The sequence below is a fragment of the Macrobrachium rosenbergii genome, chromosome 35 (assembly GCF_040412425.1).
Source record: "Macrobrachium rosenbergii isolate ZJJX-2024 chromosome 35, ASM4041242v1, whole genome shotgun sequence".
Classification (NCBI taxonomy): domain Eukaryota; kingdom Metazoa; phylum Arthropoda; class Malacostraca; order Decapoda; family Palaemonidae; genus Macrobrachium; species Macrobrachium rosenbergii.
The window spans coordinates 3,814,263-3,832,600 of NC_089775.1; the positions used below are offsets into that span (position 1 = coordinate 3,814,263).

Genomic DNA, 18,338 nt, shown 5'->3' on the forward strand with positions numbered 1-18,338 from the left:
GAGATTGATCGAGAGAGAGAGAAGAGAAAGATTTCAGAGAGAGAGAGAGAGAGAGGTTGAGGAAGAGAAAGATAGAGAGAGAGAGAGAGATTGATCGAGAGAGAGAGAGATTGAGGGTGAGAAAAAGAGAAAGAGATTGAGGGGGAGAGAGAGAGAGAGAGAGAGAGAGAGAGAGAGAGAGAGAGAGAGAGAGAGATTTTACCTGACACTTGACGACTGGCCGCCCGTGAATCATTATCAATTCCCCATAATTTTTCACTATTTCAAAACAGGGTAGGGGCGTCGTGTGGGCGTCTGGGTGTGGGCGTGGGCGTGGGGGAATTCTAGACGATGTGGCTTGAATAATTTGACCGCCGCTCAGGTCCCGTTGTGGCCCACGGCCGCTTAAACCCGTCTCCTCAATATTTGTCGGGAATAATTTCTCATGATATGAGGACGATAATTGGGATGTTTGCGACGCCTGGCAGATGTAATCCGATCATTATTGCTGTTGAAGATTTATGATAAGTCTGATAATAATTATGATAATTATTATTATTATGATTATTTTTTTGGTCTTATTAATATTATTATTATTATTATTATTATTATTATTTTAATAATAATTTTAAAAATTCCCCATTATACCCCAAATGCCCCAAACAAGGTCGTTATATCCCCCGAAAACAAGGGGCCAGTTAGCGTCTGCCCGGAAACAGTGTTGCCATCGCAGATGGTTATTTTAAGCAAAATGTAGACAATATTTTTTCTTTCTTTAATTGATAATTTCCGGTCCAGCGGAAATTCTAGATGATTTCTAATTATTCATAATTAATATTCGTGTTTTTAATTGTATATTAGTGAACAATTAACTCTTTCTTATCGCGTGTAGATAAACAAATACATACATAACGTGACATCTTGGCCAAATCAGGTGACTTTCCGCTCAGCGATTGTGGCAACTCTTCTACCAGTCTTTTATAATTTAAATCACACCCTAATTCAAAAGCAAGAGCCCGTGCTGGCGTAAGACCACAGCGAAAACTATTAGAAAAAAAACTGATTTAACCAATTCATCCAAAGTCGCAAAGATTTCGATTCAATTCGGGCAAACTCAACAGGAATTTGAGGTGCGGATTATCTTAGCTACCTAGTACCTACCAATACCAGTCTTACTTGTACCGGTTACCAGTGTGGAGGTCCTTTTTTGGTTCCTCTTCCGAATTCGTGGTTTTTTTTTTAAGCCCAGGAAGTTTTTGTTATAGATAAAATGAGTGTCATTGTTTATATAGTGATTCATATAAGTCTGGTTAAACACTACGCAAGTTAAAGTGATATATATTTAATTACTGGTTATATAACGCTAATTAACGCCGTCCTACTGAAACCAGAAATAATTAGACCCTTTATTAATTCAAAATCATCATTCTAGATATAAACAATTAGTAAATATTCCCTTTTTCCTACGCATATGTTTTGCAGACCGAGAGCGAGGCCTTTCGTCAGAGCAATTTCTTGTGGGCTACAACGGGAACCTCAGGGCTGTCATCAGAGCCCCTGCAGTTTGCTGGCAACAACGGGAACCTTACGAAGAGGTAGGGACAGGCTAAACCACCCTGAATTTGTTGGCAACGACGAGGAACCTGAAATGGCTAAGGTAAGGATATTTTCATTTTTGTTTTGAATTTTTTGGGTTTTTTTTGGCAACGACGAGGACCTCTGAAACAGCCAAGGTAAGGGTGTCCATTAGTGGTCAGTTTACTGAGGTAATTAGGTAATGACTCACTGAGGTAAATAGGTAATGACTCAGAGGTAAATAGGTATGACTCAGAGGTGATTAGGTAGCGACTCACTGAGGTTAATTAGGTAGTAACTCAGAGGTAATTAGTTAGTGACTTTAATGAGTTGATAACTAGTTGACTCGCAGAGGTAATTAGGTAATGCGGCCTCGTGGATAATTATGTTAAATCGCCCTGGGTCATATATAAAGTATTTTATTGATTATATATATCTATAAATATATCTGGATATTTTCTATATATTTCTAGACGATTTTGTGAAATGTAAATTTGTCATATTTCATAACAGGGTTATTTATTATTATTATTATTATTATTATTATTATTATTATTATTATTATTATTATTATTATTATTATTATTATTATTATTATTATTATTATTATTATTGTACGTGCATACGTCCATCACACGAAGGCCGAAGTGTACCGTAATGACAGCAATTTGCACAGTAATTATCTTAACATTTCTTCACAGCTGAATTAGTTAATTGCCTCCTTATAAACAGTGGCACTTTTCACAGCCGCTTTCCGAAGTCTGTGAACCATTTGAAAGCTCTCTCCAGTCTAGAGAAGTTATTGATTGAATATTTTTAACTGCAATGGTGTCTGTGGGTTTTGTATTTTGTTTTGCAACATTCTGCAACATTGCAGCAATTTTTCGAGTGGGCCATCTTGCTTCTCTGAAAGTTACAAAAATCTTTATTATAAAAAGTTTTGACTCTCTGGGCACTTTGGAAATTTTCTGCTTCGAATGTTTCAAATTTGTTTCAAATTTCTGCTTCAAATTGATTTGACTTCGACTAAAGTTTGAGTGTATAGTCAAGTTTATTTTCTGGTTTAGGTTGATTTTTGGTTGTGTATCAAACCTTCCACCAATAAAATATGGTTTATTGTTTTATATAGGGGCCATTCTGTCCTGCATAAACTACTAATGTTCCCCCTTATGATAGCTGAGAGAAATTCAATTATATTTATACTATTTACACTGGGCTTTCTATCCCAGGATGTGAAAGTCTTATTTACAGAATCCACACTGGGCTTTCTATTCTAGGAAGTTCACTTTGTTTGGTTTTCTGTACAGCCCTCCACAGGGATAATTCCCTCTCTGGCGGGCCATTGTCAGTCTTCAAAATAAGGTGCTTCTTATATTTTATAATTGTCTTAGAGTTTTCTCGTCAGTATCGTAGCTCCTGCAGAATATAGAATATGTATAGTGCGCAGTGTACAAATGCTCTCTCTCTCTCTCTCTCTCTCTCTCTCTCTCTCTCTCTCTCTCTCTCTCTCTCTCTCTCTCTCTCTCTCTCTCTCTCTCTCTCTCTCTCTGACTTACAATTTGTCCTAAGTTCAAATAGCCTCTACGATGCTTCACTTGCATGTCTGATTGCAATATTCATTTCGGGTCTGAGGAAGCTTAGGCAATTTCTCATCGTATTGTAGTGCTTTAAAGACTGTAAGTAGTACAGGGTGGGGCAAATCAAATGCCCGAGTTTTGGTAGGCTATTAGGAAAAGTAAAACAATACTTACAGGATTATTTGTTGTTTTATTTGAATCGGTATACAATGCCGTTTGTGTGATCACTTTTTGAAGATGGCATCAGGGAGATGGTGGCCATCTGTAGCGATGTACTGTTGAGGGCGATGTCTGAAGTTTTGGGCTGCTCTTCGGCACATCTCAAGGGCTATTGCAGCAATTTCCTCCCGAATTCGCATCTTCAATGCTTCCAAATTGTGTGGCCGACTTCTGAACACTTTCTCCTTCAGATATCCCCACAGGAAGAAGTCGCAAATGCTCGAATCAGGAATCAGACCCTTGAGCCTGGGCCATGTCTGACATCACCCTCCGAGAGACGAGGCGTGCCGGGAACATCTGTCGCAATTTGACCATTGAAACTTCAGACATCGCCCTCAACAGTACATCGCTACAGATGGCCACCATCTTCCTGATGCCATCTTCAAAAAGTGATCACACAAACGGCATTGTATACTGATTCAAATAAAACAACAAATAATTCTGTAAGCATTGTTTTACTTTTCCTAATAGCCTATCAAAACTCGGGCATTTGATTTGCCCCACCCTGTATTTTATATTCTATTCTAGCTTTTACTGGGAGCCAATGTAGCTCAGTTAGTGCTGGGGTCAACCTGGCCGCTCTATTTTGTACTTGCAATTGTCTTAGTAGGTAGTTAAGGAGACCGTAGTGTATTTGGTTGCAAATTGCTTTTTTCAGAGTAACTTCGTTTAGGTATTTTTCCTAATAAATGCAGTGTTTCTAATATGATAGTTAAAGGTTTTGTAATATGCAGTATGTGGTTCCTCGCCGCTGCTACAATATTTATTGTTGACGAACCAATAGTTATTCTTTTGAAGTGTTCATATCTTCGTAGTGCAGTGTCGGGTCCAATAACATACACTCAGTTTTGTCTCCATTAAGTTTCAATTTCTTCGACATCCATAGTATCACTGTGGCCTTTACTTACACAATTTTTACACTTGGAGATGTTGCTAGCACACTTTTAATATTTGTCATCTTTGGCTATCATTTCCTTTGCAATTTCCAGGTCGTCATTTTCAGAAATGGGGTCACCTGTCCATGGATTTTTCTTTACAATGTTATCGACAATGTCATCTTCATTCTGCGGGACATAGACTCCTTTTACGGATATATTGCTGATGTTCTGAACCTCCATTTCTGCCTTGTCTAAGTTTTTCCCGTGTGGAAATCTTACAAATAACTGGCGCCGTTATTTGACTCATAATTTGTGTCTTTTCATTCTAGCCTCAGCAGTTTTTATTTTATTTAAGATTAAAGTTAGCCATCATCTTGCATCTGGCGACGATGCAGGCTAGTCCCCACTGGGCCGTGGTCAAAGTTTCCCGGGCCGGGACTCATACACCTTCATACCAAGACCACCGAAAGATAGATCGATTTTGGGTGGCCTGGATTATCACACGCTGTACAGAAAACTCGACTGCGCTCAATGAATGGGGTTCATCTTCTGAATAATAATAATAATAATAATTCCTCATTTCATGGGGCCCACCAATTTTCATATTACACACACAGACACACTCATATATTTTTTAAAAATTTTTTTTATTTTTTCCCATTTTTATATTTATCCAAAATCGTCAATATTATTTTATCATTATTTTTTATGGCATGGTGCCCCCCTGGATCTGTTAGTGATTCCCCTTCGATAAGACAGCTCAGGTATGCCCATTACTATCACGAATGGGTCCCAAAAATAGTACCATATGGAAGAGACATTATCCCATCTTGATTGTTCAGCTTCCAACCAACAACAGAAATCGTTTAAGTTTTGGGAAAAAATCCATTGAAGTTTTAAAATAAAATCATGTTTAAGTTTTGGAAACAAATCCTTTTGAAATTGTGTCAGAATCTTCAACATTTTCAATTCAGGATCACTAAACTGTTTATTGAATTTTTAAACTAAACTGCTGTTTCCAAGTCTTGCCTTTATTCTCATTTCAGCATATTTTAAATATTTAAATATAATTTGGTTAGTTTCAGCTACAGTAATAGGGCCATCTTGCTCAGGAAGTGACCAAAATCTCTTATTAAATAAAAGTTTAAACTGACCATATTTGAGGACGCTTTAAATATCTGTTCCTCAAGTATTCATATTTGAGAACACTTTAAATTTCTGTTCCTTGAATCTTATTTAAAGTTTCTTGAGGTTTTCCAATGTTTGAGTCTAGGTATCTTCTCCATTTAATGATTTGTGGTGGGATACGTATATATAACCTTTTATTATGACCTCAGGTAAAATAGACAACGTTTTACTAAGTCCTAGGTCTTATACATCACCTTTTACTATACCTTAGGTCCTGTATATACACCCTTATACTACGTCCTACGTCGTTCTTTATCATTAAGAGGCCATTTGTTCTGCAAACGTTTCTCTTTGTGAATTGAAATATATATATATAGAAATTTAGTCCAAAGGCCAAGTGCTGGGACCTACAAATTAAGAGTTAAAAGGTTTGAATCAATTGTCAGGAGAGGGTGGAAAGTAAGATGGGAGGAGGAGAATATGAAAGGAGGTACAGTAAAAGGAACGAAAGGGGTACTGAACATTGAGTCTAAGGTGGTATTTCATTATTGCTGATAGTTGTTTTAACTAGCCAACTCTAGTTGGGCTTTTAGTATTATTTTCAGCATATTTTGTCTAAATCAGGAATAGTTTTGTCTGAAACTGTAATTATTTGTAGACAACTTTTTCATTTTTGTTTAACTCAAAAGGACTTATTTGTAAACAATAACTAAGACTTGTTTTATAAATTTATCTAAATGTCTTGAACTCCAGACTGTTTGGTAGACACAAATTGCATCTTATCCATGACTTGTGAAAAGCATAAACCATTCTCCTCTTTACGTAAAATAGGAATAATCAACGACTTGTGTAAAGTACAACCCTTTCTTCTAAGTGGTAATCATAAACCTTTCTCCTTTTAAGTTTTAACTTTATTTACAAAATGAACAATTCCTCATCGCTATCTCTAACCAAACATATTTTAAATTAACTCGAAGCCGCAGCCGCAGTTTCCTTCGTCTCTTCCTTCTTAACAGCTTCTTCCTCTTCCACAGGCTCCACCTCTACGTCATCCATCCTGTACGTCCTACGGATGGGCTGCCTGGGGGCATCCAATCCGGCACGATCTTGTCGTGGATTCTCCAGGTTCCGTAGGTGTTGGCGACGTGCTTTTCGAACACCACGTATTCCAGGACGTCTCTGGCGACGACTTCTGATCCCTGGATTAGGCGTCCGAACCGATCGTAGACCGCCAGAGTCTGCAATTGAGTAATATGTTTAGTATAAGAATGTTTTGGAGTGTGGGAACATTTAGTCATTAAGAGTAATTAGGAAGTCTGGGTTTGACGTAGTTATTTGCAGCATTGTAAATCAGTTCTTGAGTTTATGCTGTTTAAAATCACAACTTCTTGAATTAATGATTAAGTTTTCATTTACATAATATTGAGTCAAGCTCAAAAGGTTTAAGATTAAGAAATCTGGTATTGACATTTGTAAATTATTTACATCTTACATCAAAGCTGTTTCATATCACAACTTGAATTAATGCTGTTTAAATCAAGTTTTCATGTTCATAATCCTTCTGAGCAAAGATTAACAGAGCTGGTTTTGACTTTTACTTGTAACTTCTTGAATCAAAACTGTTGATTCTAGTTTTCATTTACAAAAACCTTGCAAGTTAAGAATTCACTTTGATATAAGCTCCTAAGATAATCTTACTTTACCCAGCTGTAACAAATATTCACTGAGAATATTATATACTAATCCATGTGAATATTTATATTTACTAACAACAGGTTTTTCTCTTCACCAGTAAACTCAAACTAATTGTCACCAGTGACTCGACACAACATCGAAGGCTACAGGTTGAAAAAGTTGACTTCTGCAATTACTGATGTAGAGGCGAAACATTTGGACAAGATATACCAACTTGAAAGGTACTTCCTACTATTGATACCAACTTGAAGGCACTTTCTAGAGTACACTGAAAAATTCAGCAGCCAATCAAGTGTTTACCAAGAGAAAAGAAGGTGCCTTGCCAGAGGGCATCTTGGCTAAAAGGACCAGATTATAAATCTACAGTGTACTTAGATCCAAAGTTTATATACTGACATGAAAGAAATATAGGTAATTCTCAGTACTGTAGTTTTATTTTTGGCAATTGCAGTTATAAATCTATAGAATATTTACAACACACTTCTCCTGTACATATTTTTCTAATTTTCTTCAAACAGTACATTTGTGTGATTTTTTTTTTCTTCATGGCTCATTTCTTTTTCTTACCAGTGAACTTCTGAAAATTACTTTTGGCTATAAATCTATTCTTAAAAATTGTCCTCTGTATTAAGTTTCTTGGATATCTCCTTTAGCTATTCGTATGAAACATCCTTACAGAAAAGGGGCAGTAGTGATGCGATAGTTATCGTCTCTCCAGTTCTTTTCAACAACGACTGTTTATTTTCGTCTTGGAAATTTCATTTCGTACCTTGTTCCATCCTCCTGCACTCAAGTTCGTCATCGTCTTGGTGTGCTTTACTTTCTGAGTCTTCATCACTCCTCCTCCTGCTAGGAACATTGTATTAATTACAGAATTCCTCCTAAACTCCAAAAGGCTTTTGGTTCAAGGTTGTCACTTCTATTATCTGCTGTTGTACTGCTCCAACTTGTCTTTCCCATTACCACATCTCTGCTTAGAGTGTCTGTGGACTCATTCAATGCATATACTGCTTTTCTTCGAAGTCTTGAAGTTGATTCTCCCTGCCGTGGTCTTGTTAAACCAGCTACAGGAACTTTGCTGTACATCTGGCCCCGACTGCCTTATGTATACATCCACATACGCTAACTTGGACTTCTAATTAACCCCTACTTATAATCCAAAGCGTAGATTTAACCTTTATAATACAACAAAGTCACAACCTTCCCAGACACACCTGTTTCGTATGGAATCGGACAGTGATTTGAGCGAAGATGTTCTCTTTCGTTATGACGTCCGTCGTGCGTGCATGGACCACTGTTGGAGGCTCTATCGAACGAATAAAGCTCCATCTCAACGTCCTATTTTTCCTTTCGTTTATCACCAGAGGGTACGCTCGTTCCGTCACTAATTCGTGGAGCTTGTCTTCGTCGAAGCTGTAAATATGTGCGAGTGTTAGCATTGTGGAATTTCATATTAAGTAAATGTAGTTTTTAAGTTGGCACTGGATGGAAAACAAAATAGAACTAAATAAGAAGCACTGAACTGATAGTTCCAAATTGAAAAATAGCCGAACCACACTCAATTGAAAACAAAATACTAAAATGATCTAGTAGTTTTGCAATATCATTACCCCATAGGGGGTAGGGGGCCTTCAATGCACTCATGCGGAGCACTGTAGGCATTACTAAAGGTTCTTTGAAGTGTGTGCCTTCGGCCCCTAGCCACAACCCCTTTCGTTCCTTTTACTGTACCTCCTTTCATATTCTCTTTCTTCCATCTTACTTTCCACCCTCTCCTAACAATTGATTCATAGTGCAACTGCAAGGCTTTCCTCCTATTACACCTTTCAAACCTTTCTAATCTTAATCTCCATTTCAGAGCTGAATGACCTAAATTCCATGCTGTATTCAGTTCAATTCAAAACCATACAAGCTTGGTTCAAAATGTCTCAAAGATTGAAGTTACCTCCCAAATCTATATAATACACCCTATTTACATAGCACACAATAACACAATTGTAAATCGCATAAAAATAAGTTGCATGGCATACAAACATGTTTTACTCAAAAGTAAACCTCTCTAATGTAATACCGAGTCTTCGAAACATTCTTGGAATACTATGCAGTAGCTGTCGCTTCTAAAGCTCAAAATACAATGAAAGAGAGAAGATTCTCAAATATTCCAAAACTTTATGCTCTTATGACATAGTATTACACAATGTGTAGATCCAAGCATTGTACCAACACGGGCAAAGCCTGGTAAAAGATATGGTGAAAAGAATTGACACAATACTGTCTAATACAGTTTGATCAGTGATTGTTTAACTGGATCTTGGGAAGCCTTCCACTATCTTCAAAGGAAGAACTTTAAAGAAATAAAAGGGTCATAGGACAAAAGGACTTAGGACCTGAAGCCTGTGTGAGCAAAACTAATCTTTTGGATTTAAGAGTCCTTCACTAAGCAATTACAAGCTGGTAGAGAAGTCCTTATTCTCGTTAAGGTGTCTACATGATACTTTTCACATAAAACACCTTGACTTATAAATAAATAAGCTGAAAAGGTATATAGGCTTACTGCCCTTTGCTTGATTAACTTAAGAGGTCTTGTTACCTGTACAGAGTTTGGGAGATGAGGTACTGTATTGCAAACGAGGACTTCCAGAATTGTACTGGGCTGAAATTTGAAGTAAAATTGCCAAGTGATAGTTCAGAAAACATTCAGAGGGGTATCTGAATCCAAAAATGTGGCTCACATAAAAAAATCTGGATCAAAAAGGCTACAGAAAGCCTTGCCAATATCAGAACCTTAAAATAGTCGTCCAAACATACAAGAATGGTTAATAAACCTAACATGACTAAAAACATTTCTATATCCTTCGAAGAGATATTTAGAAATTTACCCAGAGTCTGCACACGATATCACTTTCTCTATAAAATGCAAGAACGAAAGAGTACAATACACAAGACAGACCAATACATTAGACTAACAGGAATGACCCAACTGATAAGTCTTTTAAAGACACCACAATTGCAGCTGTAGAAATGCTGAAATCTGAAAAACGAGAAAATTGAAATGTTGTGGAGGTGAATCCCAAAGTCTACCGTCTGAAAGGCTTCAGATACGACAGACCTGAATTTCAGAACAAGGATACAACCAAATTTCAGGCATTCAGTATTAGATGGGCCTTTCACCACAAAAAAATTTTTTGAGTTATAGCCATCAAAGTTTTGAAAATTCAACCTTCTCTAATTTATTTTTATGATACAAAGTTGAATTTTATATGAGATGAAGTATTTGCAATCAGGAATTGAATAGTATGCATAAAAATAATCATAGTTCAACCCCACCCCCTTTTTTTCCCAAAAAGGGGGACTATTTTAGAACTGACCAGGTGAAAAGCGCCATTTTCAAAAGTCCTGTCACACCTCACCAAACCTACACTTAGAATCTTGCATGATTCCAGTAAAAGCCAAAGTTCACTTAAACTGAGTAATACAATCTCTCAAACCTTGACATTTATGTCACTGAGACATTATGTCTAAATATTAACTAAAATTTCTCATGAGCCATGACAAAAAAAAAAAAAAAAAAAAGATAACACAATTAAGGAAATGTGCACTGGAACTGAAATACAAAATTGAGGTCAAGCAATGGGACCTTATAAGGTCACTCAGCACTGAGAATAATGTTGAAACAACCGTTAGGAGAGGGTTGAGGAAAGTAAGATGGAAGAATGAGAATATCAAAGGAGGTACAGGAAAAAGAATGAAAGAAGTTGCAGCTAGGGGCTGCAAGGACACTGCAAATAATTTTAAGGATAGACTGGTTCCTGAAGGCTTATAAAACTCAAAGGTAAATGTACAATATAGTTGATCCAAAATCATGGAATCTTGCAGCCAAGGGGAATGAAGCTATGGCTGACTAAGAAACCACAGAAATTTAATCAAAATCTAACCTTCGACACTTGGCAAAGTGCAGAGGGGTGTTGCAACCTTCCCTAAGGTATTGTCTGCACTTTTGTAGATCCACAATTGCCATTTGAAAACTCAGGATTAGGAAAGAGAATTCTGTCTACCTTTTGTACAAACATCTGATAACCAACAGTGACTTTTTGTGTATGGCCTTCAAAATGCCACAATTACAAGCCGTGATGCAACAAAAATACAAAATAATGTGCAACCAGAATTACACAGACCACAAGAGCCCCATTCTCAGAGCTAAGCTGATGCAGACCCATCACTTACTCGACTAGAGCCTTGTGTGTGTCGATGTATATCTGCATCGCCTCGTTGACGAATAGCTTGGTGTCAAAGTCGTCGTCGAACTGCCTGATCTTCCGAACGGCCATCATGGACTTGCCCTTCTTCTCCAGGAACTGAAACCGCTGCTTGGCACCCTGTAAGTTGAATAAAGTTGTCAAATCTTTCAATGTACTGAAAGAGTAACTCTACATCAAGTGGAATATGTTTTACGTTATGCAAATCTTCATTTTATCCCAACACTGAATGACACGTCTTGAGATCTACTCTTTAAAGTAATTGCTTTTTAAGTTACCATCTCTTTCAATGTATAGAGTAACTCTATGTCAACAAGTGGAATATAATATGTTTTACGTTATACAAATCTTCGTTTTAACCCAACACTGAATGAAACTTCTTGGGATGAACTCTACAAACAAATGCTTGTAAGCTATCCTATCTTCCAATACATAAAAGTGTAACTCTACACCAGCAAGTGAAATATGTTTTACATTATACAATCTTCATTTTAAATCAACACTGAATGACACATCTTGAAATATACTCCTTGAAAGAAATTGCTCGAGTCTGAATAATTTTTAATTTATAAGAAAAATTTTAAAACACTTCTAGATAAAGATTTGAAGACACTGCTTGCATCTGAAACATTTTTAATTTAAAAGAACAATTTGCAAACACTTCTAGATAAGGATTTGATTGTAATTTCAAGCAGAAAGAGTCTGGGTTCACTATTCAATGAAAACATGGACATTTAGACAAGCCAAACTTCTCCTGGGGTAGGCAATCATGCAACCTCTTAATATAATGCTGAACTGAGTGTAGAATTTAGGCCAAAGGCCAAGCACTGGGACCTATGAGGTCATTCAGTGCTGAAACGGGAATTGACAGTAAAAGGTTTGAAAGGTGTAACAGGAGGAATGTGAAAGGAGATACAGTAAAAGAAACGAAAGGGGTTGCTTGCAGGTAGGGGCCAAAAGCGCGCTGCAAAGAACCTTAAGTAATGCCTACAGTGCACCACACGAGGTGCACTGATGACGCCAACATAAAACTTCACTCTCAACTCTCTAAACTTAACGAACAGACATAAAATTAATGGAAGAGAAAGTTTAAACTTCAAATACAATATTTACAAGACAATTCAAGAGAATAATTACAAGACTGACATACAAATATATCATTAGAAATAAGATCTGGGTGATGTCCGATAAGGATTTTGCGAGCAATGCTAAAGCAATACTCGAGCACCTTCTGAAGAGCATTCCTTTTTGCCGAAACAATGTCAACACCATTTTATGGTTAAGGAAAAAGTAGATACATAGGAATATATTCTTGAGATGAGGCAGGTTCAATTATAAGGTTGCAGTCTTGAATGCATAAATTGCACCTCTGATCTGACAAGTTGATTACGAGCACAGTATACAAGTTTTGACGTGAATCCCCTAAACCATTTATGAAGAGTTCGGAATGGAACTGAAATACAAAATATAGGCAGAAGGTCAAAGCGCTTGGACCTATGAGAGGTCAATCAGTGCTGAAAGGGAAATTGAAAGTAAAAAGGTCTGAAAGGTGCAACAGGAGAAAAACCTCGCAGCTGCACTGAGGAAAGTGAGATAGAAGAAAAGAATATGAACAGAGGTACAGTAAAAGGAATGAAAGGGGTTACAGCAGCTAGGGGGTGAAGGATATGGCAAAGAAACACGTAATTCCTACAGTGCACTGATAGCACCTACCCCCTACAGGCTATGAAGAACTTGGAGAGACTTATCAGACACAGCTACGGAGAGAGACAATAAAAATAATACTGTACAACTCATAGATATACGTCGTTAAGTTTAAACGGCCGTTCCAGCTTACGTTCACGAGCAAAATCCTACGTAAAGGACGAATGTTTGTATTTGTTTAGGAACAAGTAACTGTAATACCCAACAAATATAATAACCTGTTTGGCTCCTAGACCTACGATTAATTACCTCTGTGCGACTACCTTAAAGGAATCTCTACTCACTTCCTTTGATATCATAGACACTTTTCCATCGCCCTCGGGCGGGATGTAGGGTTCAAATGTTGCCGAAGTCGAAGCAATGAAAACTGGCTTCTCCATCCATGGTCTGATGGGCTGAATTCCTTTCTCTCGCATCTGGAAATGAAAAAATGAATGAAGTTTTGTGGCTACAATTTTTCTCCATAAACTGTTGGTACAGAGAGTATAAAAATGTTCATATCCTTATAAGTTGGGCATTCATTCTCTATCGAATATTCTTTCCATCAACCTTGTTTAGCCAGTCAAGAAATGCGTACAACTTCAAACACTCAAGAAGAAACTGATCCATCTCGTGCTAAAAATCAAGTACCTTTATACCTAATGATTTTGTTGAAACACATCAACATCAATGAAACATCTGTATTCCTGAATACAATTAAGGTAAGCGTTCTTTACCAGGTCTTAGAATAGATGGAAGAGAGAGAATATGGACAGAGGTACAGTAAAACGAATGAAAGGGGTTCAAGAAGCTAGCGGCCTGTGGAAGGACACTGCAAAGCACCACAAGTAATGCCCACAGTGCACCGCATGAAGTTAGCCGAAGGCACTAACCCCCCTAAAGGGACAACCAGGTCTTCCACAGAACTGGCAATCTGTAGCAATGGGTTACATTGAGGCCTTAAACCAAACACATACCTTAGCTCTCACTTCGTCAGGTGTCATTTCACTAACGTCCTTTTCATTGAGGTCCGGCAACTCGACTTTGATGACCTGCAGAGAGAAGACGGTAATTAAATTCCCGTGTCGTTAACTTGAAAGACGATAATGACATTTCATTTACAAGAGATTCTCTGTCATTAACTTACAATATATCATAGGACAAAGACAAACAAAAACTGGTTGATCTTTAATTATAGAAAATTATACTTCCTATTAAGAAGAGCTCTAATGACATTGTTTGCAAATATGTTCACAGTTTCAAATGCTAATAAGGGCACAAAGTTGTCCGCCCGAACACCGGAGAATCACCCGAACAAACCGCGCTCTCCAAGACCTTACCTTCAACGCTCTGTCCCTCCTAAACTTCTGATTATAGTGCTTCTGTTTTGAATTCCTAAACGGGGGAATGGGCTTGGGGTTGGTGGTGTACGAGTAGTTAACGACATTGGCCAGATATGCACTGTGCCCCTGAAATGAAAGTGCCATGCTTTTACAAAATGTATGTCAAGATTACGATCAAACAAAAGATGTACTGTGTACTTCCATTTCTTAGGGAAGTAGTATTAAGAGTCTTCAATAAAAGTATTCACAGTTTGCTCCCTCAGGCAGACAGGATTCGATGGAATACCAACTCATGGACACGTAGTCATTAACCATAATTATCAACTTGAAATGACACTCTCATCCAAGATTACCTATGGAATAATCTTACAAGTTATTATAGATTAGGTCAGGTGTACGCTATGCATTTAAATCCTGAAATCACAGTATCATCATTAAAGTTACAAGCGAACGAAAGTGCGACGGACGTCGTTACAGGTTCCCAAAGTTTCCATAATAAAATGAGTTTTTAACGTTGATTTCTTGACCCTAAAAAATGTCACGTGAAGACTAATTCTATCTATGGACGTACCACTCTAAAACTCTAGTCCAGTACCTAGCGTGGAAGCCAATGTTTAACCTTTTGTGTCGAGTGCAACTGGGCTACTAATTTGAATTTTACCTGTACTGAGAATCTCGTAACAGACATGTATGCTCCATACAGCACTCTGATATACCTGATGTACAAGAATTGATGTAAAAAAAAAGGTAACTCTAATGAATAAAAGTAATCACTGCAATACAAATTTCCACGAGAACATTTTTGGTTGCACCCTTCTAAGGGTTTTATACATATCGTCACAGCTTTTCAACAATTTTTAAGCAAGCTGGAGATTTTTATACCTATATAGAAGATTCCACCAATCTGAGACCCTACAATTAGACAGTAACAAGCACCGTAACTTCATTAGGTCTGTGGTAGCAATGAGATTACATTGGACAATCCTGTAAGTGATTATAAAAGACAGACTTCAAGCAAATGGCTGCGCAGTAGCAATGAGATTACATTGGACAATCCTGTAAGTGATTATAAAGACAGACTTGTTCAATGTTCAAAGAAGAGGTTTTCCCGATGCCAAGTTCCAATACCACTAACAAAACCAGACTTTTATGTTGGCAGTAGTGTGGTTTAACATAAAGGCACAAAGAGAATATGATTGAGGACTACTGGTTGTGTAAAAAATCTATTAATTTTTCTATTTGCCTCTCTGCCTTATCAAAAAGTGGATACTTTACACCACATATCTTGATATAAAATCAACAACTGGTTATGTCTGTAGTTTTTGTAGAATTTAGTCTGCCGAAGACCTTTACAACTTGTGAGCCATTCTCATCAGGGCAAACTCTCGTGTGAGAATATCTATTGAAAGACATTACTTTCTATCTATTGAAAGACATTACTTTCCAAGTCTTTTAAGTGACAAAACTGGAAAATTGGACTCGACCCCTTTAACAAATCTACTGCCATCATACCTTGTCCTAATCAAGTCACAATATAGCCATCCATTCAGAGAAGCTTCAAATAAACTCAGGAATATCAAGAAGTCAATTGTTGGCAATTTCCAACGCATGTAAAGAATTTAAATCAAAGTAACACCAAATGCAGGGATAAACTCTTTAAGTACCTAGCTCTGAGGAAATTGAAGATGTAACTAACTAGTTAAGCACAATAAAGTAGAGGGATTGCAAGTGAAGATTTTAAAGAGCAAGCTGATGGTCCTATTAAGTATACATACACTTAAACAACTGAGTACAACAAAGTGTAGGGGTTTAAGTAAAGATTCGATAAAGCGAGAAGATGGTCCTGTTAAGTATAAGCTTAAACATTTGAGTACAACGAAGCGAGAGGATCGGGTTCTGAAATATCCCTGTATAAATGTGCTGCCATTGGCAAGATCATCTATCGATGAAAATGACTGAATAGGCTATTTCTCTTTCGGCACGTAACCCAGTAAATACGGCCGCACGTGTATATACGCGTCTTTAAACAGTAGCCTAACGCGTCATCAGTTAGGCTTCCAATATTCTAATTACCAAAAGAAATTGATTTTCGTTTCTTATTAAGAATTTACCGTTATTTTTCCTCGGTCGACTGTAATTAACCTATTAACCCCAGAAGTCGTACGTTGGCCACCCTGGAATGGGATCACGCATGCCTATTGTCATAGGGGAGCTTTTGGTAAGATTTCCTTCACCGGGGGGTCCACGGGGGCGGAGCCCCCTGGGCTAAGTAACACAGCCTGCTAGATTAGGTTAGGTTAAGGTAAGTTAGGTTAGTACAGGTCATTTTATAATAGATTTCCTCAGCTGATCCTTTCTTGAACATAAGATGTCAGCCGGGGCGATCTCCCCCCCCAAAAAAAAAACCAGGGTTCCCAAGGGGTCCACAACCACGTCGGGTAGAAAAATGAGGTTAATAATAATTGACCAACAACACCTCCACCTCCTCCTTCGTCACCAACACTAAAAGTAGAGGGAAATAAACTTCCAAGTTAAATAGACCTGAAAAATAAGGTAATTAACATTATATTAACATATTAACATTATATTAACATACGGTACGTTTGGTTATTAATGGGGAAAATTTTGAGTGCGAATAAGACGGTGGCTAAAATTTTGATCGTAAATATGGAGGAAATATGGAGTATATGCTTTAAATAAGGATAAATATGGATTAAATATGGATGACATTTAACTATGAATTATATCACGTTCAATCACGGGGTGAGAGAATTCGCCGGTCGTCTATTTTCAATCGTCAATTACTCAATTATCACCGTATATAATTAATTATCCTCCGGTATATAATTAGATTAATCATCGTTCTACTTAATTCCGGCGTAATTAACCTCCTTTAATTGTTTACTCACCGATAAACACGTAGATAAGGGTCGCAATCTGACGAGACTCGCCGCCATAGTTGTTGTTTACATTTGATGGGAGGGTTGCCGATGACGTCATGGAGTGACGTCACGTCGGGTTGGTTCTTTATAACGGCTCTTCTTGTAATTGGTTTTTGTATTTTAATGTTTTTTTTTCGTTTTTTATGAGTTTTAGGCTTTTTTTCGTTAAATATCGGTTTATTATGTAATTTTGTTTTCGTTATGGGTTGTTTCAACGATAAAAATCGTAATATTATCGAATGATTTTACGTCTAGTTCGGTCTATGGCGCACCTTAGGAATTGTCGTTACTCTTACGTTTTATTCGGTTTTTACCTTTGTTTTATGTTTTTTCGAGTTATTTTTGGTATAATATTGGTTTATTTTGTTATTTTGTCTAATTAAACATCGATTTAACGATAAAAAATCGTAATATTATCACGTGACGTCACTTCTGAATTGGTCGTTTTTTTAAAATGGTTTAGCAGTTTTAGTCTTTTTTCTACCTGCTTTTCGTCGAATATCGGTTTATTAATTATTTTGCTTTCGTTAGATATTGCTTTGATAACATTAAACACTATAATAATAGGAATCTTTAATTTGAGTAGGAAAGTAGTTTAGAGTTAACTACCTGTAACTGAGTCTAAAGATGGTCCAGGAACTCATTTCACCTGTTATTATGGCGTCGTTCTTTGTCCAAGAACTTCTTAATTAAAATTCTTCCTATTTAAAATACTCTAAAACTGTCCATAATTATGTAAAATTCAAGTAAAAATCGTTTTTGCATCAGATTATCTCTTCTTCTCTCGTGTGTACTAATGCTTGCATTCCAACATGGTCTAGGTCTATACCCGTGACCTTTTCCCACGATTTTCTGGGCATTTTTCTACTTCTACGCCTTATAAGCTTCCTTCTAAATGCCCGAAGGGTATTCTAGGCTTCTTTTTCAGACTAGGGTGGCCTTGTGGGGCAATGGTTACCACCAGAGTTGCTAATCAAACGTTCGTTCTCATCTGAATTGTAAATTTTGGGGGAATGTTTTCATTTAAACTTCCGTGATCAATTTGGAACTTTCCCTCTGGTTA

At 37.2% G+C, this 18,338-nt stretch overlaps 1 protein-coding gene and 1 long non-coding RNA gene across 2 annotated transcripts in view; one reads left to right on the forward strand and one right to left on the reverse strand.

Moving 5' to 3' along the window:
• LOC136856376 (uncharacterized) overlaps nt 1-7,473 on the forward strand; it is a 129,156-nt gene extending 121,683 nt beyond the window's left edge. The window contains exons 4-5 of the long non-coding RNA XR_010858321.1: nt 1,462-1,636; nt 6,391-7,473. This is a non-coding gene — a long non-coding RNA (uncharacterized lncRNA). The remainder of the gene's footprint in view (nt 1-1,461; nt 1,637-6,390) is intronic.
• Nucleotides 6,246-17,375, reverse strand: mRpL45 (mitochondrial ribosomal protein L45). The gene is given in 8 exon segments (XM_067134184.1): nt 6,246-6,438; nt 6,441-6,594; nt 8,266-8,464; nt 11,276-11,427; nt 13,296-13,427; nt 13,968-14,042; nt 14,331-14,459; nt 17,243-17,375. Coding segments are annotated over 8 exon segments (1,005 nt in total). The 5' UTR covers nt 17,291-17,375; the 3' UTR covers nt 6,246-6,322.
• Nucleotides 17,376-18,338: the final 963 nt, after the last annotated feature.